Source organism: Triplophysa dalaica, chromosome 9, assembly GCF_015846415.1.
Source record: "Triplophysa dalaica isolate WHDGS20190420 chromosome 9, ASM1584641v1, whole genome shotgun sequence".
Classification (NCBI taxonomy): Eukaryota; Metazoa; Chordata; class Actinopteri; order Cypriniformes; family Nemacheilidae; genus Triplophysa; species Triplophysa dalaica.
In genome coordinates, this window is record NC_079550.1 from 949,181 (window position 1) to 976,130 (window position 26,950).

Consider the following 26,950-nt stretch of genomic DNA (forward strand, 5'->3'; position numbering starts at 1 on the left):
TTTCCTGGAACTAATTGTTCTTCTTCTGTTTCCCATATTCTGAGTTTCTGCGCAAGAGCGTCCTCTGGCTTTCGGATGTGGCAGCATTTACCCGTAAATCATTGAGAAACTGAGAGCATAAGAATCTTATGATATATCGCCCAGCCATACGCGGATATGATGCCATACAGGCGACTGCACAGCCCCGTGTCACTGTTTCGAACAGCGATATTCAAACAATTTGCAGGTAGTTGGTAACATTTGAGATATTGTAAGTACTCAGCCTAATAAAATATATAACACTGGCCTAGTGGTTTTTGGTTATATACTGCAAATTTGTTACAAACTCTACCTTTAATAACATCATATAATATTAAAATACTGAAATGTACCGTTTTGTGAATTTCATACTTTTATTTAACTTAAGCTTTGAATGATTGTTTAAAAATGTCCAGCCGTTACAGGCATGCAATGAATCTCGGTGTAAAAACAGCACATGGATGAAGACGAATGGAGACGAAACAGGTATAGTCCAAGGGGTTTAATGATAACAGCCACGGGAACAGGAGAACACAGGAGCCACAACCGGGTTTACAATACAATACTAAACAAATAACTGAGGAACACACCGGGCTTAAATACAAGGGGAAACACTCAGGGAAAACTGAATCAGGTGCGAGACTAATTAACAATGACGAGGGACAGGTGAAAACAATGAATAAGGCAGAACACAAGGGGAACACAGGCTGGAGTGTTACACTCGGGATAGCCAAAGCTGTGAAGGATACATTCGTTCTATCCTTAAAAACTAACGGAAATAAGGTTGCGTTTTGGGGATGCATTTTAAACAACCTTTGAATCAGGGCAGCCTTACCAGCCTTCAGTCGAGCTGCTGTCACGCAATCGCCTTGAAATGCAGCCTTCAAATAACTCAGCCCCTGAATTGGGACACAGGCATTGTCTGGACTCAATCACTTCCACCTGTTTCTTGTTATCTTTTTAGTTCTGTCCATTTAAACCTTGTTTTCTCAGTCAGTCTTTGCTTGGTATTGTGTTTATGTTGTAGTTTCTTTAGTTACCCTGTTCTCCTTTTCGGCCTGATTATCTGTTTATGACCGCTGCCTGTTTTTGGATTGTGCATTGGATTACCCATTTTATTATTCTGCATTTGAATCCTCAACTCTGTGCCTTTGCAAATTGTTACAGATCGACCCCTGGCTAACTTTTCGTTACGATCTATGTTGACATGGAAACCAATAAACTGTCATCTAGTTTAGATTCAAAACATGCCTGACTTTGTATTGTGCTTTACAGTAGCAAATATTATAAATGGACAATAAGAAGAGGAAGAGCTTTAAAAGACCAATGCAATTCACCGGAACGCTGGAGATATATTTTTTTAGATCTGTGATGGTTTGTGAAACTGATCGATTGACACTATTAATGTTCTCAGTCAATGTAATCCAAGCCTTATTTTTATAAAAATTTGCACTGTAATCACAAAATTTATTCATTTAAATTAATTTGGCAGCATTGTAATCCTCTAATATGCAAATATTCTCAGCAAAGAAAAGCCGGGTTTAGGGCCTACTGTCAGGCATTTTGTTTTAAGTTGTTCAGTGTCTTACTTTTTCTACAATTTAGACTGTCTGACTAAAGACTTCCATGAGTTTATTAATGCAACAGTAATTCTTCACTGACTTTAGTCCATCAGACTAATTCTTAGACACTGTCTTAAAATCATGGCTATGTTTATCCAACCAGCCCCTGATCACATGAGGGAAGTGAGAGCAGAATACAGAAACGAGCATCAGCCATATCTGCCACCAACTTACACCATGTCTACACCGGACACGACATGACAAAAGACATTAGAAACGCATTAGAACTATGGATGCAGCGAAATTAAAATCCTTGGCCGAAGTCAAATAAAAATGAAACACTTTGCCTTTTCGCATTTCTTCTATTTATTAAGCCAATTTGTTCACTATTGGACAAACTGAATGGTCAAAATGTGATTTTCATATTTTGTCTTGCATTTCAATATAATACAATATAACTTAAAATAAAATTGAGTTAAACAAGTAGGCTAAATTAAATAAAAAAATGGAGCCCTCTACCTTCTTGAATAGCCTATATTCTGACTGCTGAAGGAATGTACAGTAACACTTTCCTTGAAGCATGTATGTATAATGCATTATAAAAGTTGTTTTAAAGCATTGAAATTAATCTTTTAATTAGGGATGCACCAATCAGGATTTTTCATTGCCGATTTTTTTACAAGCAAACTGGTCGCTTCCGATACCGATTTCCGACAAGATATTTTTTGGAGTATACATAAACATTATTTGGTATTTCACACTCCAAACTGGCTTTGGCTATTGAAAACAATAACTGTAACCATCTGAAATGAAATGCAGTAACTGCACAATAAGCACATTCAATCCAAATATGGTTCAGATATTTAGACATATATTTAGACAAGCATTCAGCTTTTTTTTATTGGGTTGAAACTACATAAAACTGGCCATAAAAATTAATAGATCAACTGTATCCATGTGAATTTAAGGGCAACAACTGCATAGTTAAACAATTAAAACAACTCAATCAACACAATATCAACAACTTGAACAAAAATGTTCACTTATCTGCATTCAGTTTTTGGTCTTAAATTTGGTTCACTGGGCTTAACCAGTGAAAGTAAATTTAACCGAAATATATAAAAAAATATTAGAAAATGTTAAATAAAATATAGTTTAGTGCTACAGCTGGTGCTTTTTTAAATCTAAATGTAATATAAAAAAAATTATCCTTAACAGAACTGATGTTTATTTCTGGATTTTTAAAAGTGAAAGCATGTTCTTCTTTACAAAAAGAAGCATTTCAACTTTGTCACAACTAAGTCTGTTTCGTTTCTCATCCAACACGTGAGAAGCTGAGCAAAACAAACGTTCGCTGTCCATGGTTGTGCAAGGCGCAGACAGGTATACTCGCGCAACTTCTGCGAGCACAGGAAAGCGGCTTCTATTTGTATGCCAGAACACCAACGGCTGTTCGCTTCTTGGTAGCTGTGCCTCAGACAGATAGCACTGCATTTCCAGTGCTGTAGGGCTGCTCGTGACCTGAATCACTTCAGAAATTTCTTCCAAAATTTCATCGTGCATTGTCAACAATGCGCTTGCTCTGCGTGGTATTTTTTTCTGCTGGTGCCTCTGTGCGCTCTTCATTACCTTCAGCATTTCTTGTCCCTCCGCGATTAACTTGTCCATTGCAGAAATTGCAGATTGCAATCTTCACGTCCTCCTTAAATATTTCAAAATACTTCTATACAAATGAAATTTTCGTGATTGATTCGAATGTGGTTGTGGCGGTGGGAGCACTTCCGAAAAAAAAATTAAATGCAAAAAAAACCCCGCCAGTTGCCGATCGCGTATTAACTCTTTCACCGCCATTGACGAGTTATCTCGTCATTTAAAAAAAAAACTTCCCCACAAAAGACGAGTTATTACGGCAATCAGTGTTAGTACTGTTGTACAGCAGGTGGCGCTATTACACACCACTGAGAAAAAGTACTGAATCCCAGAACCTAGAACGTTTATGTTTTAGCGGTTTTTAATGATTGTTCAGATTGTAATCTGGGCGGAATCTTTGACAAAAAACGTTACTTATCTCAGCTGTTTAATCAAAATGATGCATTTTTGAAGAAACCTATCCAGATCTACAGAGTGATAAAAAACGAACAAATGAAGATAGAAGAATGCGGTTTCTTTTGTTTAAAAGCTGGGTCTCTGTTCTTTCATTTGACATATTGTTTGTCCATATATTCTGTACAGAAAATTGACTGTGAGCCATTAAAGATGGGTGAAAATGTAAAAAAACGCTGGCTTAGGCTGGAAACTTTTTTTTAAAGAGGCTGATGGCGAATGAGTTAAACGCAAAAACTGTCCGGTTCCAATAAATGGCTGGTCAAACCCTACTTTTAATGCATTGTAATGTCTTATAAACAATTAAAATTACAGTTAATACATTATAACACTTAGCAATTCATTGTTACACTACACATTTTAAATTGGTTATAATTCTTTACAACTACATATAATGCATCACAACACACATAATGAAGAACTATAATGCATTTTACCCTTTAATAACTCTTTATAATGCATTATACATACATTTAAAAAAAAAAAGTGTTACCGAATGTACTGTACCCCTTTAACAAAACACTTCATTTAAAAGTGTCATTCAACATTATAAGCTAAAAATATGAATAAACGATAACTGTTGGGTTATTATAGGCTACATCGCAAAATTATTTAAAGAAAAAACATTCATGCGAGTAATAACGACTGACAAACATTTCAGTCCCCGTCTCTCTTCTAAACTCCGCCCACAAGAGCTGACATTCTCTCAGAATGTGCACTCATGGCTGAGATACACAGAACAAGTTGACAAGATGTTTAATACAGGGAATTGTATTTAATTAACAAATGACTCATTTGAACCGATTCGTTTAAACAATGCAAGAGATCTCCGAATCATTCAAAGCTTAGTGAACCACAAGAGTACGTAGGATGTGAATGAGCTTTGCTCATTTAGTAAGACCGGTTAAATAGGGGCTTCAACAAAGTTAGTTGAAAAGGATAAAAAGCATATATTAAAATGTGAATAAATGTAATGTTTTATGTAACTTATTAGTTAAATCTTATTAGAACTTTAATATAATTTTAATCTTAAACCACTTAAAGGGTTGGTGGGCCTACACGCGTGCTGCACCACCTCCGCCTCATTTCGAGGCAAGAAAAACCCTGGTGGTGAGACCCGCTCCAGTCTGAAATACACAAGTTACCGACCGGTGAAGATGCTTTCATTCAGAAATGTAGTCCGGCTGTTCTGTGCTATGTCTTTCTCTGACACTTTAAAATGTTCCACACACTGCCGACGGGTATGCTGCATTACTGTGGGTTCACACCGGCGCCGTCAAGAGCGTCAAAAAATTGCTCTGGCCGCCCTGCCAACAACGCTATAGAAAGATCTGTAGACGCTCTGGCACTCTGACCTAGACCAAAGTTTACAGGGCTGCGCTTATGGAATTCTACGTTCTGCGATTGACATCTACGTCATGATCGTTGCCTCCGAACCGTGTCATAGCTCATTACCATAAAGTTGACCTGATTTCAACACTCCACGACGCCCTCAACAGCCAAACGCGCACTGTTCGCTGCTGGCTCACATTTAAAATGAATGACTTCTGGCCACTTTGCTGAATATTCGGTGTATCCCCAATAAGAATCGGCCCCGGATTGGCCAAGGGGAGAACCGGGAAGTGACGTTCATGTTTCTAGCGTCAATAGCATTTACAGCACGTTGCAATTTTATTCTCTTCAGACATACAATTAAGCATATTATGTGTATTTTTTATAATTATAAAACCTAAGGCTAGAATGGATCTTCAGTTTAAAGGCAGGCTGTCCGATTTCTCATAGATGTTGTTGATGTTCAAATCATCTAAACAGACACACTCCTACCCACATCTGTCGTTTTCGGCAGCGATCGGCTCGACAGATGTCCATCCTGTGCACTGTGTACCTTACTGCTGATTGGCTACAAGGATGTTTTGGTACTTGGCCCAACTTTGTTTTAACAAGCCTAATTCGGAAATCGAAGTCATGAATTAAGAGATCGATTTTAACCCGAGCTTTTGATGCTAGGCCCCCAGATAATATTAATCCTGTGGGAATAGTGTCAATGTGTAACCTAACGTTACATCTCTAACCAAATTCACAAAAGGCTCCCACGCAAACAGCTATCGAATCATAGCAGTGGGCGTTTACTGCAGTTTACTTAGGTCTTCAATGCGGCACGCTCATTAAAACCGAGCGTTTGTCGAGCAGGTCACAAATCCCGGGTAGAAAATAGCCTATATTACTTATTGATTTTTATGTTCTTGAAAGTAAAAACCAAGCGGACGTCATAATTAGACCTCAAACAACAGTATAAAAACATAAAAGAGGCTAGTTCATGACACCTTAAAGATACACTTGGAGTATAAATCGTTTAAATGTGCTTTTGTGATTTAGCCACATGATCAGTTTAATATTTATTTTCTTGAAACTTTCTCCTGCCAAACTGTATTTATTAACATGTATTTATATTATGGCTGTACGATTAATCGAAATCGAATCGCAATTGTTAATCGCAAGAAGCTGCGATGTGGACGTCTGATCCAAACCCGCTTTGAGTGACATTCTTGCTAACCAACTGAGTGAGCGCTCCTCCGTTATTCCCAATTAGAACTGCCCTTGTGAACTGTGTAAACGGTAGTAAGAAAAAAACAATGCGGGAGAAAGAGAGTGGGATTACTCACGCTTCTCTGCCCTGCGTTCCGCATCTCCCACGTCTCGTTGAGGAACCGTTTAAACTAGACGCACCGGCAGTCTTTCATACTCGCGTGTGTGGACGGGGAAATGCATTTCAAACTATTGTTTGTTGATTTAATGTTTACATCAAACTTTTCTGTGCATAATGCAGACACATTTCTACATATTGTTGGTTAGGGACTGCTAAATGTACATTGCCATAGATTGACCCATTGGATATCTTTATGTAATATAAAATGAGAAGATATAAGAACAGTTCAAAACAATGTTGATAAATACTGTTTTATTCTGAATACAATATAAAACATTCACATTGATCATAAAAGATGTCTGTACAGGCGTACCTGATCAGCCAAAATCGACCGCGGCTCACGCTCACCCATCGATGACGCACCGCGATGACGTCATATTTGGTACGCGCACACAGGCAAACAAACGAATGGGTCGAGTATAACAAGGCCTTTAGCCTCAACGCCGTAGGTTACATCTCCGTTTTCATTTACACTTCTGCGTCGTAGTCCATGTTGACAGGCAATGACCACTAGGCGTCCTGTTCTCACCCACGTGTTAACTTGTGTAACCAAGACAAGAGCCGAAGAAGAACAAGCTCGTTTGAGAAGAATTAGCAGTGATAGCGGCAAGTAAACTTTCACTTTTGTTACAGCTTGAGATGTTAAATACAGAAGCACAAATAATTTACTTAGATAATTCATTAGGAAATGAGTTTGAGTAATCATGATGCTATTGGAGATGGTGGTCTAGTGGGTTAAACCACTGAACTGGTAAATCAAAGGTTGCTGGTTCGATCCCAGCAGCCACCACCAGTGTGTCCTTGAGCAAGACACTTTACTCCATGTAGCTCCAATGAGTTTTTTGACCTGAGGGAGGGGTTCAAACAGACCAATCACAGCGCTTGAGGTCAGTGTAGGGTCCGCATTGAGTTGACACGTTGTTACATTTTTGGAGAGGTGCGCGTCAGGCTACAGCGTAGGGTACACCTAGGGTAGGCTATGCGGAAGGTTACATCTTAGGTCCTATGCAAGAGTATAAACTGCACTTTATACTTGAGTCAGTCTCCACACTGCATGTCTCAACAAACGCATCTGGCAATATGGACGAGCCTTGACGCACGGGAATGAAAGGAATCATTCAGGAAATTTTCTACACGTTTTTAAAATCCCAAATAGGCCTAGGCCTATTTTAAAATTATAAAACAAACTGTGTAACATTTTTACCATTTTATTAATTTACTGATACAATAGTACATTTTATGGATTTAAGGGTTATAATGGCCGTTGTATTTGTTTTAATGAAAATTAGTGTACAGTGGAATTAGGATACTATTGGTGTGGTGTAATCTGGCAACCTATAGTTCAACAGTAATTACTATATCAATAATACCCAAAACAGCAACAAAAAAAAATAAAATTAGAAACAATTAGACTTTCTCTAATGGCTTTGATTGTATTTTTAGCAGGGTAACTATACCCATACTGTGCGGCACACTATTCATAATATAGAGTTGAAGCTTGAATTAGAAACATTAAATAGCAAACCGCAATCGCAATGTCTGTAAGGAAAATCGCAATTAAACAATGCAGTTTAATTAAGCATTGATGACGCATTGTTTTATGATAACAAACTGTTCTACATTTAATGAACATTTAATAAAAAAATAGCATGAAAAATAGATTTGTGGTTGCAATTTGTGGTCTGGATGAGTTTGGCGTCGTCTGGCCCTGTTTAGAACCCATTATAACTGCATGTTTGTCCACACTGACTGGATACGGCTGTTGTAGACACATTGTTACTAAAGTTATGTGTTTTTTACTTACATGCAGACAGTCACACTCTTAACACAGAATCTCATATTGTTACAAGAATATTTTATTATTTTACATCTGATCATTTTTGTGTGTTTTTTAAAGTTCTTAACATTGTTCTTTAAATTTTAACATTTTGTGTCTGTTTTACCTCGAAACATCAGGCCAGTTTATTTAAATGTTGCTAAGCTTTTTCAGCAATGATTGTGATAAGAACAATTAATTTGTCCAATGTAGTAGTAATAACAACGTCATTCATATTCAATGTCAATTATTCTAATGTTACTGACAGTATAAACATTCAACAGTAAAATGAATGCTTCAGTGTAGAGACAACACAAACAGAGTGCTGCTACAATGGTACTCTGACATTTCACTACATTAAAGCTTCGATGCGTTAAGGAAATGACTCCAGAACACATTAAAGTGTGATAAATGCACACGTCACGTGAATTACCTCTCCTCCATGTCCATCAAAGATGCTGAAGATGTGCGGATGACTCCCATTGAGTGCGTCAGTGAGGAGGATGTCAAACCTGTCCTCCATGTGATCCCTCCTGCCCTGGACAGAGTACACCGCTGCAGCTGGACTCCTGAACTCCCACGTCCTGGACACATGCTCATCGTCCACAAGCTCTCTATCATTCTTCCCCTTCATCACGTGCATGGACTGCACGATAGTCTTGACGTCATCCGTGTGGAAGAGATAGCTCCAGAGCGCCAGACTGATGCAGAGGAGCAGCAGGGTCCCGGGTCTGAGGAGGAGATATCGCATGATTCTCCACAGCACGGTCAGCACGCTCATGCTCTCCTCCGGCACGCGCACTGATGCGTGCGCAACGACGAGCTGATGTTGTGCTAACGCATATTATCCCCAGCGCTTCAAAAGCACATCCGTTGCAATGAACACGAACAATTTTTTGCTATCTATGGTTTTTACCACGCTGCAGGTGCACAGTACGCGAATGCGATGAGATCAGATGAGATCAGTCATCACATGAGAACGTGTCTGTTTATGTGGCTGAGAGCGAGAATCAGATGTCAATCGGAGACACTGACGGACAGACATTCATAGCCCTCGCGCTGAATTCTCACACACATCTGTTATGCGCATATAAATACAGCTGAACAAAATGCTTGTCAAAATAAAAGTCCAAATTCATCGTCCTAGCTCCACGCGCAATACTAAATCATCGAAGTAAAAAACTAGTATACTTTATTGTTTTTTATTATTCTAGAATACTGTAGCATAATAAATCAATTACAACACTTTGTTAATGTAAAGTATTCTGTATTACCCACAGTGATTGAGCAGGAGAAGCTAAAGGCTAGTAAATACTGTAGGATCCTTTAACATTTACCACAAGTTAACTATACTGCCTACACAGGCAAAGTGCCGTAACTACACATTTGGTCAAAATTGAGATATAGCTTGAAATGGGCATTTTGACATATTTTCTCCTGGCTCAATACTGTCCAGTTTTAAAGAAACAAGTGTGTCAAAAGCACTCCATGGCTAAAGTACAATGAAAGACTGGTGTGAAACCTTTCAAGGCATTTTTCTTAGTTTCAGTGTTTGCTTAGTTTGGAGGCCAGTATAGTAAATACTAATTTGTATGGCCCACATGGTCGAGTACTGCGTAATTCATGATGATCAATGTGTAGTAATAGATACAGTATATTATAATGAAGAATTCTAGAATTGTAGCAAACAGTAAAGTATATTAAAGGTTTTTCTTTTTATGAGATGTGACAAAAAATCTACACACCAGCTATTGGTACACATGCAATATATTTCTTTGGCAACTCTCACAGGTGTGTCGCTTTCTGAAATTTCCATTCTAAAAAATGAAGGTGACAACTCTTGCTCCATGGGGGAATAAGAGGTTTAATTACTGCATCTGACAGCCTTCTACTTACTCATGATAATGGGAAGCGATAACCTGACAAGAGCTGAGATGATAGAGCTGGGGAAAAGACGCAGCAACTTAACACAATTTTTCTACAAGACTTCAAATGCTATTAGATTGTTAATGATAATCTTAAATCTATAATTTATCTTATTCATAAGTTTATTTATTTTGTATTTTAGCCTTGTTGTGCAAGCACTGTTGAGCTTGTGCAGAGGCAGCAGCTTTTGCCAGAGGGAAACTGGAATCCCCTGCTTGGGCCTGGGTTCTCCTGAGGTTTTTTTTCTCGATTGGAATTTTGGGTTCCTCGCCACCGTTTGCATATTGTTTTGCACTATTTGCCTGGCCGGGGGGGCTGCTTTAGAATTTAGAAGTTAGACATAATTATTATTGCATATGAGAATTTATAGTCTGTTTAATATTTGACCTGTGGTTCTCTCTCCTATGTGTGCTTTCACTGTGCGTGTGTGCGAGTATGTTTGCTTGTGTGCGTCTATGTCAATGTGTGTAAGTATGTATGCATATTGTGTGTGTGGAGCATTTGTATGTCTGTCTTTTGTTGTTTTCACCTTTTTCTTGTTTTTACAGGTATATGACCTTAGTTGTTTTTCTTGTATTCAATGTGTCTCATGTACAGCTGCTTGTAACAATGAAAATTTCAAAAAGCGCTATATAAATAAAGTTAAGTTGAGTTGGGTAGTTAAATCTAGAATCACAGGATACTGTACCATTAAATATTTTAAGACGGACACACTCAAAAATAAATAAATACGCCATTGCCAAATATACAGTTTAACTGTATAGGTTGTCTTCATTAGAGGACACTGTTTGTGACCTCGGTGGACACATTTGTCCATGGTATGATTACGACCACTCTTTCAAGAAATGTCACAACATGTTTTTTTATTTATTTTTAATATATTTAAAAGCACTCAAATCTAGCATTTATTTAATATGCCTTTTTATGTTATTTTCACTTAAATTGACTTTTTTTTCTTCATTCCACTAATCAACACACAGTGAAATAAGTCCTACTTTAGTTTTTTAGTAACATCAAATGAAATAATATAGCAAAAACTTGAAATATCAATGACCACTACACACGCTTCGGTAAACCCCAATGTTGTCATTAATAAAGACATTGAGTTATCATAACTTAACATTATTTAAAAAACCAGGTTTTGGCATCAAAACTTAAACAAATGTGTTTAATCAAATTATTTGTCAGCAAAAAACTTTCGAATAAGGTTGATAAGTGTTATGAACTCAAAAGTGTAAATTATTTAAATTATTTTTCATGTCTTTGTTTAAAATGATTGGTCGTTTTGAGATTATGTCTTCAGGAACACCCTGATTGTTATGGGTTACACAAGGTGGGACTTTTTTGGTCTTTTGAGTCTGACGAGGAGAATCAGGAATATCACTAGAGGGAAGTAATGTGTAAAACTTTAATTTTTACTGGTAAGTACATATTAAAACGCTTACAATTTCCTTAATTGCATCCCACGTTTTATATTAGTATTATTTGTAGTGTTTTAAAAATTTTCCGTTTTCCTCCCTAAGAAGAACTCACAGGCTGTCGTCGTGAAGAAACTTTAGGCCTAAAAAGAGCGTCGTCGTGAGGACTCACTGAAGAACGCCGATAAGGTCAACTAGATGTGTAAATTTTGCTTAACGTTAGTTGCCCTTAAACAATTTTGCAGGTTATAAATACTTTCCGATGTTCTGCAGTGGAACTAACGTTTCGCGGATAGGAGTCATTGTGAAGGAGGCTGGCAAAGAGACCTCGCGATAGGCTCACTGAAGAACGCTGGGAAGTTAATTGTAAATAAAAATGATTGGTAAATAATTGTTCATAATTGTTTTTGCTTAGTTACCTAACATAGAAGTCAACACCGAATCGCACAGGAATAGTATTATCTGGGGACCTCGTGTGATTTAGAAATGATCTTGATTTGGGAATTGGGACAAGAATTTCGACCAAACAATTGATCTACAAACATATATACATAACCGCTGATATCCGTCCTGTGTCTTGTGTTTTTTACTTATTACGTATTTTATGCAACACTCATTTATCCAGGAATAATTTAATTGAAATTAAAGACACAACAGCGTGTTCTGTAATAGCGCATATTGTGGAACACAAATGGTTATTTCATTCTCTGCAATGAGTCCCGCCTCCATACATCACGTCGCTGATAGGATTCGCTTTGCCTTTCTTTAGTCCCGCCTCTCTAACCGAAGTCGCATTATGATCGGCTATGCCTTCTCTCACTAACGTCAGGCAGCAACTGATTCGGTTTCATGAACTTAAAGGACATCTCCGGTGAAAAATGAACCTAGGGGTAATTAACACATCATTACCGAGTAGATCCATCCATCCATCCATTTTCTACCGCTTATCCGGGGCCAGGTCGCGGGGGCAGCAGTCTAAGCAGGGATGCCCAGACTTCCCTCTCCCTAGCCACTTCCTCCAGCTCTTCCGGGGGGACACCGAGGCGTTCCCAGGCCAGCCGGGAGACATAGTCCCTCCAGCGTGTCCTAGGTCTTCCCCGGGGTCTTCTCCCGGTGGGACATGCCCGGAACACCTTACCGGGAAGGCGTCCAGGGGGCATCCGGAAAAGATGCCCGAGCCACCTCAGCTGGCCCCTCTCGATGTGGAGGAGCAGCGGATCTACTCTGAGCTCCTCCCAAGTGACCGAGCTTCTCACCCTATCTCTAAGGGATCGCCCGGCCACCCTGCGGAGAAAGCTCATTTCGGCCGCCTGTATCCGGGATCTTGTCCTTTCGGTCATGACCCACAGCTCATGACCATAGGTGAGAGTAGGAACGTAGATTGACCGGTAAATCGAGAGCTTCGCTTTGCGGCTCAGCTCCTTCTTCACCACGACAGACCGGTACAGCGACTGCATTACTGCAGAAGCTGCACCGATCCGTCTGTCAATCTCCCGCTCCATCCTTCCCTCACTCGTGAACAAGACCCCCAGATACTTGAACTCCTCCACTTGAGGCAGGAACTCTCCACCTACCTGAAGTGAGCAAGCCACCCTTTTCCGGCTGAGAACCATGGCCTCAGATTTGGAGGTGCTGATTCTTATCCCAGCCTCTTCACACTCGGCTGCAAACCATCCAAGTGCATGCTGAAGGTCCTGGTCTGATGCGGCCAGCACGACGACATCATCCGCAAAGAGCAGAGATGAAATCGTGTGGTCCCCAAACCCGACGCCCTCCGGCCCCTTGCTGCGCCTAGAAATTCTGTCCATAAAAATTATGAACCGAACCGGTGACAAAAGGCAGCCCTGCCGAAGTCCAACATGCACCGGGAACAAGTCTGACTTACTGCCGGCAATGCGAACCAAGCTCCTGCTCCGGTCGTACAGGGACCGGATGGCCCTTAGCAAAGGGTCCCGAATCCCATACTCCCGGAGCACCCTCCACAAGATGCTGCGAGGGACACAGTCGAATGCCTTCTCCAAATCCACAAAACACATGTGGATTGGTTAGGCAAACTCCCATGAACCCTCCAGCACCCTGGAGAGGGTATAGAGCTGGTCCAGTGTTCCGAGACCGGGACGAAAACCACACTGTTCCTCCTGAATCCGAGGTTCTATCATCTGCCGGATTCTCATCTCCAGTACCCTGGCATAGACTTTCCCGGGGAGGCTGAGAAGTGTGATCCCCGGTAATTGGAGCACACCCTCCGGTCCCCCTTCTTAAAAAGGGGGACCACCACCCCGGTCTGCCAGTCCAAGGGCACTGTCCCTGACCGCCACGCGATGCTGCAGAGGCGTGTCAGCCAAGACAGCCCCACAACATCCAGAGACTTGAGGTACTCAGGACGGATCTCATCCACCCCCGGTGCCCTGCCACCGAGGAGTTTCTTGACTACCTCGGTGACTTCATCCCGGGTGATGGGCGAGTCCGCCTCTGAGCCCTCGGCCTCTGCTTCCTCAATGGAAGACGTGACGGCGGGATTGAGGAGATCCTCAAAGTATTCCTTCCACCGCCCGATGATATCCCCGGTCGAGGTCAACAGCTGCCCCCCTCCACTGTAAACAGCGTTGGTGGTGCATTGCTTCCCCCTCCTGAGGCGTCGGACGGTTTGCCAGAATCTCTTCGAGGCCGACCGATAGTCCTTCTCCATGGCCTCGCCGAACTCCTCCCAGGCCCGAGTTTTTGCCTCCCCAACCACCCGGGCTGTAGTCCGCTTGGCCTGTCGGTACCTGTCAGCTGCCTCGGGAGTCCCACAAGCCAGCCAGGCCCGATAGGACTCCTTCTTCAGCTTGACGGCATCCCTTACTTCCGGTGTCCACCACCGGGTTCGGGGATTGCCGCCTCGACAGGCACCAGAGACCTTACGGCCACAGCTCCGAGTGGCTGCGTTGACAATGGAGGTGGAGAACATGGTCCACTCGGACTCAATATCTCCAGACTCCCTCGGGATCTGGTCGAAGCTCTGCCGGAGGTGGAAGTTGAAGATCTCTCTGACAGGCGATTCGGCCAAACGTTCCCAACAGACCCTCACAGTACGTTTGGGTCTGCCGAGTCTGTCCAGCTTCCTCCCCCGCCATCGGATCCAACTCACCACCAGGTGGTGATCGGTTGACAGCTCCGCCCCTCTCTTCACCCGAGTGTCCAAGACATACTGCCGTAGGTCAGATGAAACAACAACAAAGTCGATCATTGACCTCCGGCCAAGGGTGTCCTGGTGCCATGTGCACTGATGGACACCCTTATGCTTGAACATGGTGTTCGTTATGGCCAAACTGTAACTAGCACAGAAGTCCAATAACAGAACACCACTCGGGTTCAGATCAGGGGGGCCGTTCCTCCCAATCACGCCCCTCCAGATGTCACTGTCGCTGCCCACGTGGGCGTTGAAGTCACCCAGCAGAACGACGGAGTCCCCAGTCGGGGCGCATTCCAGCACCCCTCCCAGAGACTCCAAGAAGGCCGGGTACTCTACACTGCCATTTGGCCCATAGGCGCAAACGACAGTGAGAGACCTATCCCCGACCCGGAGGCGCAGGGAAGCGACCCTCTCGTTCACCGGGGTAAACTCCAACACATGGCGGCTGAGCTGGGGGGCTATAAGCAAACCCACACCAGCCCGCCGCCTCTCACCCTTGGCAACTCCAGAGTGGTAAAGAGTCCATCCTCCCTCGAGGAGTGTGGTTCCAGAGCCCAAGCTGTGCGTAGAGGTGATCCCGACTATCTCTAGTCGGAATCTCTGAACCTCACGCACAAGCTCCGGCTCCTTCCCCGTCAGAGAGGTGACGTTCCATGTCCCTAGAGCTAGATTCCGCGTCCAGGGATCGGGTTGTCGAGGCCCCCGCCTTCGACTACCACCCGTTCCACTTTGCACCGGCCCCTTACGGTCCCTCCTGTAGGTGGTGAATCCACGGGAGGGTGGCCCCACGTCGCTCCTTCGGGCTGAGCCCGGCCGGACCCCATGGGGGGAGGTCCGACCACCAGGCGCTCGCATACGAGCCCCAACCCCGGGCCTGGCTCCAGGGTGGGGCCCCGGCTGCGCCATACCGGGCGACGTCACGGTCCTCGAAATTGTGGTCATCATATGGGTTTTTTTTAACCGCTCTTGGTCTGACCCGTCGCCTAGGACCTGTTTGCCTTGGGAGACCCTACCAGGGGCATATAGCCCCGGACAACATAGCTCCTAGGGTCTTTCGGGTACTCAAACCCCTCCACCACGACCTCCTTGAACTGCCACCTTACCGAGTAGATCGTTTAATTAAATCGCTAGTTAATACAACTAACAAGTTAAACACATTTCTGTTTTCTTCATGCAGCATACTGCATTTTTAGATCTGAGAAAACAGGAGAAATCCTTAGACATTATGATCTAAAGCATATAGGCAATACAAAGATTGTCCCTTTTCCCTGTCCACACCAGGACTGTCTTTGCACATTTCAATCAATTATTAATTTGCAAGTTTATCTTTCTAAGTTGTTAAAACGTATCTGAAAATTAGTTTGTGAGTTTACTGTTTTTAAGCTTTGCTTCTGACAAACATGTTTATTGTTGTTTCTTACAGTCCAGTTTTAATTGTCACATGGCCAATTTCACTTTACTGATTTCTGAAGAAATCCTTCATCAATTATTTTATCATAATCAAAGTATTGATGTTTACTGTAAGTTTGACACAAATAAAGCTTTTGATGTGATATCAACTTGTTTTAATGGTTTATAATTTAATCCATCCATCCATCTTCTTCCGCTTATCCTGGGCCAGGTCGCGGGGGCAGCAGTCTAAGCAGGGATGCCCAGACTTCCCTCTCCCTAGACACTTCCTCCAGCTCTTCCGGGGGGACACCGAGGAGTTCCTAGGCCAGCCGGGAGACATAGTCCCTCCAGCATGTCCTAAGTCTTCCCCGGGGTATCCTCCCGGTGGGACATGTCCGGAACACCTTCCCGGGAAGACCCACAGCTCATGACCATAGGTGAGAGTAGGAACGTAGATTGACCGATAAATCGAGAGCTTCGCCTTGCGGCTCAGCTCCTTCTTCAACACGACAGACCGCTACAGCGACCGCATTACTGCAGAAGCTGCACCGATCCTTCTGTCAATCTCCCGTTCCATCCTTCCCTCACTCGTGAACAAGACCCCCAGATACTTGAACTCCTCCACTTGAGGCAGGGACTCTCCACCCACCTGAAGTGGGCAAGCCACCCTTTTCCGACTGAGAACCATGGCCTCAGATTTGGAGGTGCTGATTCTCATCCCAGCCGCTTCACACTCGGCTGCAAACTGACAGAAACACCTTCCTCAAATCATTTGTGTAGTCCAAACTCATTAGGGTTTACAGTGTAGTAGTCAATGGCTGCATAATGGCTGAAATCTATAAAAAAAATGTTACAAACTTAACCTCTGAAATAACCAAGACCTTTGTGTTGTTTTGTATAAAAAAGCATCACATCCTGCATTCGTTCATGGTTCAAGCAGGGTACAAATGTAAACATTTGTCAGTAAAAATTCTTTAAATTTTTCAAAAAATTTCAGTTCACATTTTGTGTGGTTAACTGTGATGTTGTGAGAATATTTTTGTTTTTGCTGATTAAATTTTGTGAATTACAAACTGACATCTCCATGCATGCTCTAAACTTTGCAGATTAATTGATGTTTCTAATGTATGATGTTTGTTCTGTCTGTCATATTCATGGCAGTACAGATTACATTAATACATATATTTGTTACTTTAAGTGGTATATGGAGAGGGTATAAATTAGATTGAAAGAGACTGTCTAGTGGACAGCATTAAGTATTATGGTCGTCATTGTTCAGATAAGGTATGTCAATGGAATTTTTGGAGTTTGATCTTTATTCAAGTTCGACCAGAAAAAAAAAATTGCAATGTAAGACATACCGTTCTATAGATATCAGCCCAATTTGGTAAAGCATTACAATGAGGAGGAGTTAGTCGATTAATCTCACAAAAATAATAAGAACTAGATAGTAAAGTTTGAGACAATGTGGGACACCATTGAAAAACGCGAAACTGTGAATGATAGCCTACGGAATGAAAACATTTGTAGGCCTATATAATTTTTTACTAATAAAAATAAATGGTTATTTAGTCCATTCCAACTATAACATAATTAAGACATAGATAAAATGTTATATAACATAAAACAATTTTAATGGCGATTTCAATTTAATTCTCTTTAGATTTTGGGCACATATCATACACAGAGTTATCATGTTGTAGACTTTGAAGATCTTCTCAAAAAGAGAAAACTAAAGGAATAAAGAACAAACAAATACTGAAAAAGCAGACTATTAACTGACCCGGTTCATTTAAAAGCGATGCACCTTCTCCCCAGCTCTTTTCCTTATCTGTGCGGTTGTGGTATGTTTTTGAGGAGACATTATAAAGATGATCATGTTGTTGCCACAAGTTGTTACTCCATCACCGGTGTCCAACGTACCTTTGCAGGAGCTTTTGCGGTCGACATTTTTAAAGGTCTGTCAGTCATCTCCGTCACCTTGCAGATGTGTCTCTCATTGTCTGTAGCGAAAGGGGTGGCTAAGATTTCTCTCGGAGCAGATCGCGAGGTGTAAGATTCGATCTGTGAACGCCTCACAATACGTAATAATCTGGGCCGAACCTCAGGCCCGATCCTGGTTTTGGGCCCGATTATTTCAAAGACTCTGGGAGGGGAAATCGGGGTAAATCTGGCCAAGAATCCTGTAATCTGAGCCAGGCTTTAGAGTTAGGTACGTGTCCGGAATTACCTGAGTCTGCCATTGACACACAATTGGAAATTGCGCCACTACAGACCAGCCCTGATTTTAGCAGTTTGGGGCGACAGAAAAATCGCCCATTTTAGATAAGATTTGTGGACGCTGATTGGGTAAATTCTATGTCACGTCTTTAATATATCTTGAATCAGGATTTGACTAAATTCTACAAAGTACCGCCTCCTGTGGGCGATTTCCCGATCGCCCCACAGCTGAAATTGAGACATGCAGACTCCTACAGGCCATTCTATTGGCCATCCGCCACTGGACGTGATGTACTGTTCTTCAGATAACCTGGTCAATTTTGCTTACATTCCAGAAACACCTGAGCCACGTACTCAAATAACGTTGTGAATTGGTCCTGTTGAGAATGTTGTAGCGACGTGATGTAGGCCTTCAGATGACCGGGACATTGATCATTTGATTAATGAATCTGTTCATTTCTGTTTATTATGTCCTTGTATGGAAAATTTATGATCAGAGTCAAATCTGTAATAATGTCAAGACGAATGCTATTAATCTGACTTCTGACAGCAATTAAACTGGAGTTTAATACGATACCACAATCACAACTATTATTAATTATATTTATATTAATTATTAATACTAATTATTTTGTGTTCTCATCATTTAAAGGTTAACGGTCATTACATTTTACTTCACTGCCTGGTTTTACTTTAGATGTTTATTAATATTATTTCTTTACTTATACATTACAGATGTGAGAGTAAACACATATTTTAGTGATTTTCAATCGATTTCGCATGTTTAAATGAACGGCTCCTGATGTTTGTGACTGTGAATAAAAAAGCTTTTGATAGTTGTTTCTAAAAATGGAAAACCTGCTAAACGTATGTCCTAAGACAAGAATAAACATATGTTTATTCATCTCTGTTAATAAATATCCTTTATATTATATATTATTATATTATATGCTTTAAATCCTTTATATCGTGTTAAAGTCTTTGATTATTTATGTAATGTACTACAGTATAAATAAAACATCTGATTGTGATGTACAGTGCTTTGGTGTTTTATAATCGTTATGTGAGGGATGATTACTAAAGATTTTAAAAACGTCAGGATGTGCTCATCACGTCCTAGAAATGTTATTTTTTACGTCGCTGCAACGAATATGGTACGTCCCAGGTATGTCTTCAGGAGGTAATCACCATGTCCCAACAACGTCCAATGTTACATCGCCAGGACGAATATGGGAATCACAAAGTTACTTCGCTGGAACGTCATTATGGTACGTCGTGGAAACGACTATTGTCCAGTCAAGGTACGTCATCACATCGTAACTCTGTTAGCTGGGATGTCGAATAAAGTCTTTCTGTCATTGCAAACCTTCAGTTTACTCCATATCCCCTTTGCTATTCATTGCTGTATGGCATTAGGCCTACTTAACTTGCCGTGTTTTGATCTGAGGTCAGTAGTATTGTCAAAGACAGCTTGTGTCGTTTTTTATTAAATGCTGCTAATATTAGTTAACTGTAAATTTAGTATTTTTTTATTAGTATGGGTCTATATAGGCTAATTTATCCATCTATATAATCTAAAGGAAGAAAAATATCCCTTCAATGGTGTTTACAGAGGACAATAAGGAACATAATATGCATTCTGTCAACTAAATATTGCCTAACGTCAATGTAAAGGGCAAACTTCTCATTCCTTTCGCTGCACTCCTTTTTTTGAGCTGTAAGTGAATGAAAGTCTCGCGGTACAAAAGTGCGCAGGCGTGGAACTAATCGTGCAGTGTCATAAATTGTTGCAAAACAGAATTATCTTTTGCGCATGCGCGTTTTCTACTACGTCATTATACGCATGCGCGGACGGATCGTGTACCGACAGTGCCCTCATTTTGCAAATGCTCTAGCGAGTTTGATATTATTCATCATCACTTCAACAAGAGAATTCTTCATTTGTTTCCATGAATCCCTTTGATGATCATGCCTAATTGATCCGCCGATATGGCAGTGGTTGCAGTAATGTTCTGATCACTGTAAAAGTTCTCTTAGAAAGTAAAGTTTAACTAGCAAACAAACAGATCTAGATCAATAGTGACCTCCTACCTTAGTACATTCTTGCACAAGTTATTTGAAGACAGACAAACAAAAATGAAGCCTCTAACAAAGCTGCTTTACTTTATATGTTTAAATAACTTTCTTGAAATGTGTATGTGCACGTCAGAGCAGTAAGTCATATTTCATATATTTTTTGCATTATACAAGAATATGTTTTTGTACACTTATAAAAATTTGGGCTGTATAGCATTTAAAGTGGTTCTTGGCTCGTAATCATAGTTGAACCATTCTGAATGATGATGACTGAGGTGCTATATAGAACCGCTGAAGAACCGTATCTGGCTTAACAGGTTCTTTATACGAAAGCGGTGCTGAATGGTTCTATATAGCACCTCAGTCTTCTCGAAAAGAAACCTGAAGAACCACTTAAGCACCAAGACGTGTTTCTATACAGCACTTAAAATGGTTCCCCTATGATTACGAGCCAAGTACCACTTTAAGTACTGTATAGCACAATCTTTTTGTGCTAAGTTGTTGGACTTGGTGGCTTAATTGGCTCAACCCTTACTGAACTTGCTAAAGATATATTTTTGACATTACCATGCCCTCTTATCTGTCTTTGATTTCAAATGTTGAAATGTGTTCAAAATGCATAGGCGATCATGTCCATATCAGCTGTTTCTCTTTCATGTGCAGTGACCAGGTTTTGTCCATCACTGTGTCCACACAGGACCATGTGGTCATAATGCAAAACGTGACCAGTCACAATGGGGTGAGAGTTTATTTTAATCATTGATCAAATCCACCAGTTTTGCAAAGTAAACTGCCTCGTTCAGGTTGCTAAATGTGACTGGATGTTGTGTTCTCGTTCAGACAGTTTTGTGGCAACCAGCTTCACCCAGTTACATTACAACAAACTCTGAGGTTCACCTTTATGTTCAGTCAACAAGTGTGGAGCTTGTCACCCAACTCTTACAACAACACCAAATCCCTTTTACGTACGTAAATCTGTGAATGATCTACAGATTGTGTAAGATTTTTTTGCAAAGTTCATCACGTTTCAATATTGAATCTTTCAGATGTCTGTATATTTTGATTTGAGGACATTGATTTGAGGACTTAAATGAGAGAAAAACACATAATCGAAACCGGTTTCTTAAATACAATGAACTGCTAATAGATTTTTTATCTGCTTTTTTTTACACGATAGGACGCAGTGATGCCTTTATTAACTTTTGCAAAGAAGTCAGAAAACTAGATTTTCTTCAAAGTTTTCTGTCAACAAAATTAACAGTGAATGGTTAATGCTACAAATATACTCATGCTACTTATGATGGGTTTTGTGGTCCAGGGTCACAAATCATGAACTGATCCTTTTTTTATTTCATTTATTCCAAGCACGGTTCATAATATTCAGTTGGTGAGGCTGGGTTGTTTACAATATCCAAAGTATCAACACAATATTTACATTTACGCATTTGGTAGACGCTTTTATCCACAGCGACTTACATTGCAATATTTTCCAAGTATTTGCAATCCCCTGGGATCGAACCCACGACCTTGGCGTAGTTGGCAGCATGCTCTTACCACTGAGCTACAGGAAAGCCTGTATGATATCAGCAAACGTGTGTCAGAAATGATCGCAACAGACACTGAAAACAACTTTTGCCATTCACTGACTTGTAATGTTGAATTATTATTCTCAATAAACAGATGACCACATATAACGCTGCGTCTCTTTGGCCTGTCGTCGTTTACTTTGAAGACTTGACAAAGTCAGATATGCGCAATGACAAGCCTACACTAACTCTGCCTGTGACCTCAGGGTTCTTGTGGAAAACACAGAAGAGCTGGTTGAGATGCAGACCAGAAATGATTCGTCAGATCCCCGCAGCGGTGGTGTATACCATGAGAGATATCATTCTTTAGAGGATGTAAGATGAGTACAGCCTTGCGAGAAATCAAATTTTCTTAAAACTCGAAATCATAGCTTATTTCAACAAGCCCTGCATTTCAGATCTATTTCTGGATCAATCAGACCAGCCAGGAGCATTCTGACATGGTGAAAGTGATTGACATTGGATCATCATTTGAGAAAAGGCCACTCCGAGTCATGAAGGTAGATATTCAGATGATAGTTTTATTGTCAGTAGAATCAGAACGAGTGCTCTCATCTCTCTCTCTCTCTCTCTCTCTCTCTCTCTCTCTCTCTATCTCTCTCTCTCTTTCTCTCTCTCTCTCTCTCTCTCTCTCTCTGGCTACAGTTGTCTGGAAGAAGGGGTGCGGTGAACAGGGCCATGTGGATGGACTGTGGGATCCATGCGCGAGAGTGGATTGCTCCAGCTTTCTGCTTGTGGTTTGTCAACTATGTCAGTATTATAAAACCTTACACCACTTTCTTAACATAAAGTGCAAACATGGGGGTTTGTCGTAATTTAATCGCATTAGAAATGACTCATCCACTCATTCCCTTTCTCCCCGTCACCTGTGAAGCCTGACAAAACTCAAATTTTCTTTGCATTTGCGATTCCAATGCCAATCATTGTTGGGGGTGGAATTATCTTACGTATTAGGAAGTGACATCACTCAGTCTATACTGTTTTGTAATCTAAAATTGTTTCTCTGTTCTTTGATGTCAGGCGCTAAGATTTTACTCCCACAACAGTGAAATAACAGAGATGTTGAATAACATGGACATTTACATCTTGCCAGTCATGAACCCAGATGGATACAAGTACACTTGGACAACAGTAATATGCTGAAAATATTAACCTTGTTAAAATACGAAACTGACCCGTCATTGATTATAACAACAGAAACTTCCATTGCCTTCCATTGTTCATCTCCCAAACAGGATCGTATGTGGAGGAAAAATCGCTCTATACTCAAAGAGGGAAGTGAATGTGTTGGCGTTGATTTGAACAGAAACTTTGATGCTCGTTGGTGCAGTAAGTGTCACACAGACCGAGGTTCATCATTGTGCCTTTTTGACGTGAAAATAAAGATGTGTTCTTATGACTGTTGTTTTATGAAGCAAAGGGTGCATCCAATGATCCGTGTGATCCCACGTATTGTGGTCAGTACCCCGAGTCTGAACCGGAGGCTGAGGCTGTGGCCAAGTTTCTGCGCTCTCATAAAGACACAGTGAAGCTTTACATTTCCATCCATTCCTACTCTCAGATGCTCCTGTTTCCCTACTCCTGCTCCTACGATGAAGCTCCAAACCACAATGAGCTGGTGCGTGTGATGAACAATTCAATGTGTAAACTGTGTGTGTTTAACATTTCTATATCCATATTCTTGTGTCTTGTCAACAGCTTGAACTGGCTAAGGAAGCATCGACAAAAATACGCAGATACTACAGGAATCATTATAAATATGGTGCCGGAGCAAAAACCATCTGTAAGCTTCTCAGACTTCCTTCCAGAATGCAAATGTACTGATTTTTTACTCACCCCCTTGCCTTCCAAGCAACCCGGTATCAAGCTTAGATGTATCATAGTCTGGTCATAGCGCTGGTCTGATCCACTCGAAAATAATTTTCAGTGTCAACTTTGCCTCGTCTCGGCGGGAACATGACACGCTCAGTTCTTGGCTATTGTAAAACTGAAGCGATTTTATGAAAACGTATTTCTTGTACTCCTACCCAAACCTTCCCCCCTCCCGACAATTAAAAAACATGCAACAAGCAAATGGAAGTCAGCCACAGGCATTTATTAATACACACAGCAAAAACTATATAAAACATTACGAACAGGTCACTGTAACAAGATTCAAGATATGGAAGGAAGGAGGCGGGAACCGGAAGACAGTTAAAATAGAGATTTATTATAAATAATAAGAGCCGGCGGTCCCTCACGGCCGACTGCCGGCGAACACATCGCGAAGAGAAACATGGAAGTAAACTGACAGCCGGATAAAACATAAGTGCAAATATAAACTTAACATGTGTCCGGGCCCGGTCCTCTCTACTCGACGGTCCGGTCGCTCGTTCTCTTTTATGCTCCCAATCTCCTACATGATTCGAGCCCGGTGTGCGCTCAGCTGGCGCTCATTCACAATTACTCACCGGTCTCAAACCACGGTCTCGCCCCGCCTACTCCACTACATACCCCCATCACCCCCATCACCCCTCACAGGCCGGGGGGTACCCCCGAGATTGTACATGCTCCCTCCCCCTCCTTCGGGGGGGTGAGGTGGGGGATATGCAGCGACGAGACGAGACAACGGAGATGGGAGCCCTCAGAGCGACCGGAAAGAGAGAGGGGTAGTAGCTGTAGCTGTATCTGCCTGTTTTGTGTGTGTTTTATGTTATATGATATTGTAACAAGATTCAAGATATGGAAGGAAGGAGACGGGAACCGGAAAAAATTTAAACATTTAATATGAACAATAACAGCCGGCAGGGCAGGACAGGATCACGGCAAGAACAAAGTTCCAGATAACTGCAAAAAGACAGGTAGATTAAGACGAGGGAAATATATAGGGAGACTAACAAAGGATAATTAACAAGGGACAGGTGTCGTGAATGAATCACTGACACTCAATCCTGGTCCTCGCGGACCCCCGCTCTGGATATTTTATATGCTTCTCCTACCGCTTAGGTTTGTTCAATACGCCCGTAAGAGCCCAGCGAAGTGAACATCACTCGATATTCTGCCATAATTCCAGTTCGAAATGGGCGCATATGTTCCATCCAAAGGGCACGAAACGGTTAAATAACCCTTCAAACTTCCGTAGTAGGTTTTGTCTGTGTGAGGACGCTGTATTCATCTTCTTAAATTAACTTTAGCCGATTTCCTGTGTGCAGTGAGTAGAGAGCAATGAACACTGTTCAGGGAGCATGTCAATCGGAACAATTCATTCAGTGAGCTCACTTCTAACGAGCTGGTGATTTAAATCAGGTGTGTTAAAGAAGAGAGAGACACAAAATATGCAGAGCTGGGGTCAGCGAGGACCAGGATTGGAAACCGCTGCAATTCCACGATTCGCCGTGGCACTGGGTTGATCCAAGATGTTCATGTCTTTCTTTTTCAGTCGAAAATACATTAAGATTTTTGAAGATCCAAATGCAGTTTCAATGCAGCTTCAAAAGGCTCTTCACGATCTAAGCCGAGGAATAAGGGTCTGGTCTAGCAAATTGATCAGTCATTTTCTAAAAATTAATTCAAATATATATCCTTTTAATGCACATCTTGCACTAGCTCTGCGAATCGCGTCTATGACTTCACGCACCACAAAAAAACTGCATTTACATGTATGTATTTGGCAGATGCGTATATCCAAAGCGACTTACATTGCATTCATTATCCTATACATTTATACTTAGCTATGTGCAATCCCCTGGGATCGAACCAAAACTAGTGCGCTCCCTCTCAATAGGTGTTGTTCCATCTTATAATAAGATGGAACAACACCTATATGTCTTACGTCTTCAAATGGGTTAAATGTTTGGCCATGTTAGTTTCAACAATCGGTCTGTCACAGCTTCATGCTTTACAATCATTCAATAACTATTGAGAGAACCGCCACTTCTGAGAAAAAGCTGTTCCATTGGAGTCACCAGAGTTGACGCAACTCTCTATCAATGGCTCTGATTTCCTTTATCTTCTCTATAAGTCGCTTTGGATAAAGCGTCTCTTAAACGCCTTAATGTTAATGTGTGATGTAGGCATGGAAACCGACCCATTTAGGATTTGCACACAATTAACTCACACAAAGACATATTATACACAAACTTCCTTCTAAACACTTGCACATCTCAGAGCCAGTGCAAAATGATCATTTGTGGCTTGTAGGCGTTTTTTTATCTTGAATAAATTTTTCGCCTTGGTTCTCCATTATTAATCAATGAACTATAACAAACTATGCAAAAATTGGCATTTATATAAGTATATAAATAATCATGTGGTGAAGTAATCCTTTAAACTTTGCCGTTTAGTTTCTCTTTCTTTATGTGAACTCACATTGTCTTTCTGTTGTTTTAGATTTAGCCCCAGGAGGATCTGATGACTGGGCGTATAACCTTGGCATTAAATATTCCTTCACTTTTGAGCTTCAGGACCGTGGAAGATACGGCTTTCTTCTTCCACCGAGTTTCATCCCTCAAGCCTGTAATGAAGCTCTATTGGCAGTGAAGATCACAGCCTTACATGTCATGAAGAACACACAATGATGGGCTTCTAACAAAAACATATCGCTGGTGCCCTTCTGAAGGAAAGTTATCTTCACATTTTATGCCATAAAATATTATTATTAGCCCTCCTTTAGCTATGTTCGTCACTGGCTTCTGCAAATATCTAAACAAATAACTATGAAAAAACTCTTTATTCATTTAAGAAGTACAGTGTTTTTTCCATTTCCTGAAACCCAAGGTTTCGGAAGAACAGCGATGATATACTGTGCATCACACAATCATAAGCTTTAGAAAGTTATATGAGCTATGTGTAAACCTTTCTATGTGGCTTAAGTTCATTTAAAAAAACAGTACTGCATATCTGTGAAAATATAAACTGCAACAGCAATTAAAGAGGTTAAGTGGTTGTACAAAAAAATGCGCTCATTCTTACC

The 26,950-nt window shown here is 41.2% G+C and overlaps 2 protein-coding genes across 3 annotated transcripts in view; one reads left to right on the plus strand and one right to left on the minus strand.

The window, feature by feature from the left end:
- Window positions 1–9,278, minus strand: part of ppm1lb (protein phosphatase, Mg2+/Mn2+ dependent, 1Lb) — a 33,197-nt gene extending 23,919 nt beyond the window's left edge. For both annotated transcript variants that reach the window (XM_056756194.1, XM_056756193.1), the window contains exon 1: window positions 8,640–9,278. In XM_056756194.1, coding sequence (XP_056612172.1) covers window positions 8,640–8,987 — 348 coding nt within the window. In that variant the 5' untranslated portion in view covers window positions 8,988–9,278. The remainder of the gene's footprint in view (window positions 1–8,639) is intronic.
- Window positions 9,279–20,391: 11,113 nt separating this feature from the next.
- On the plus strand, window positions 20,392–26,950 carry cpb2 (carboxypeptidase B2 (plasma)). Its single transcript, XM_056756192.1, has 11 exons — window positions 20,392–20,550; window positions 21,077–21,152; window positions 21,254–21,378; window positions 22,206–22,314; window positions 22,398–22,499; window positions 22,645–22,749; window positions 23,020–23,130; window positions 23,235–23,328; window positions 23,415–23,617; window positions 23,698–23,782; window positions 26,368–26,950. Exons 1-11 carry the CDS (start codon window positions 20,474–20,476, stop codon window positions 26,553–26,555), a joined length of 1,275 nt encoding a protein of 424 aa, XP_056612170.1. The 5' UTR covers window positions 20,392–20,473; the 3' UTR covers window positions 26,556–26,950.

Excerpts from the sequence above, each read along its gene's own strand:
- cpb2 (XM_056756192.1), top strand. The coding sequence starts at position 20,474 with ATGAAGCCTCTAACAAAGCTGCTTTACTTTATATGTTTAAATAACTTT. Across the intron at positions 22,315-22,397 it reads GATATCATTCTTTAGAGGAT|ATCTATTTCTGGATCAATCA; the intron begins GTAAGATGAGTA and ends CCTGCATTTCAG. Across the intron at positions 23,329-23,414 it reads CTTTGATGCTCGTTGGTGCA|CAAAGGGTGCATCCAATGAT; the intron begins GTAAGTGTCACA and ends TGTTTTATGAAG.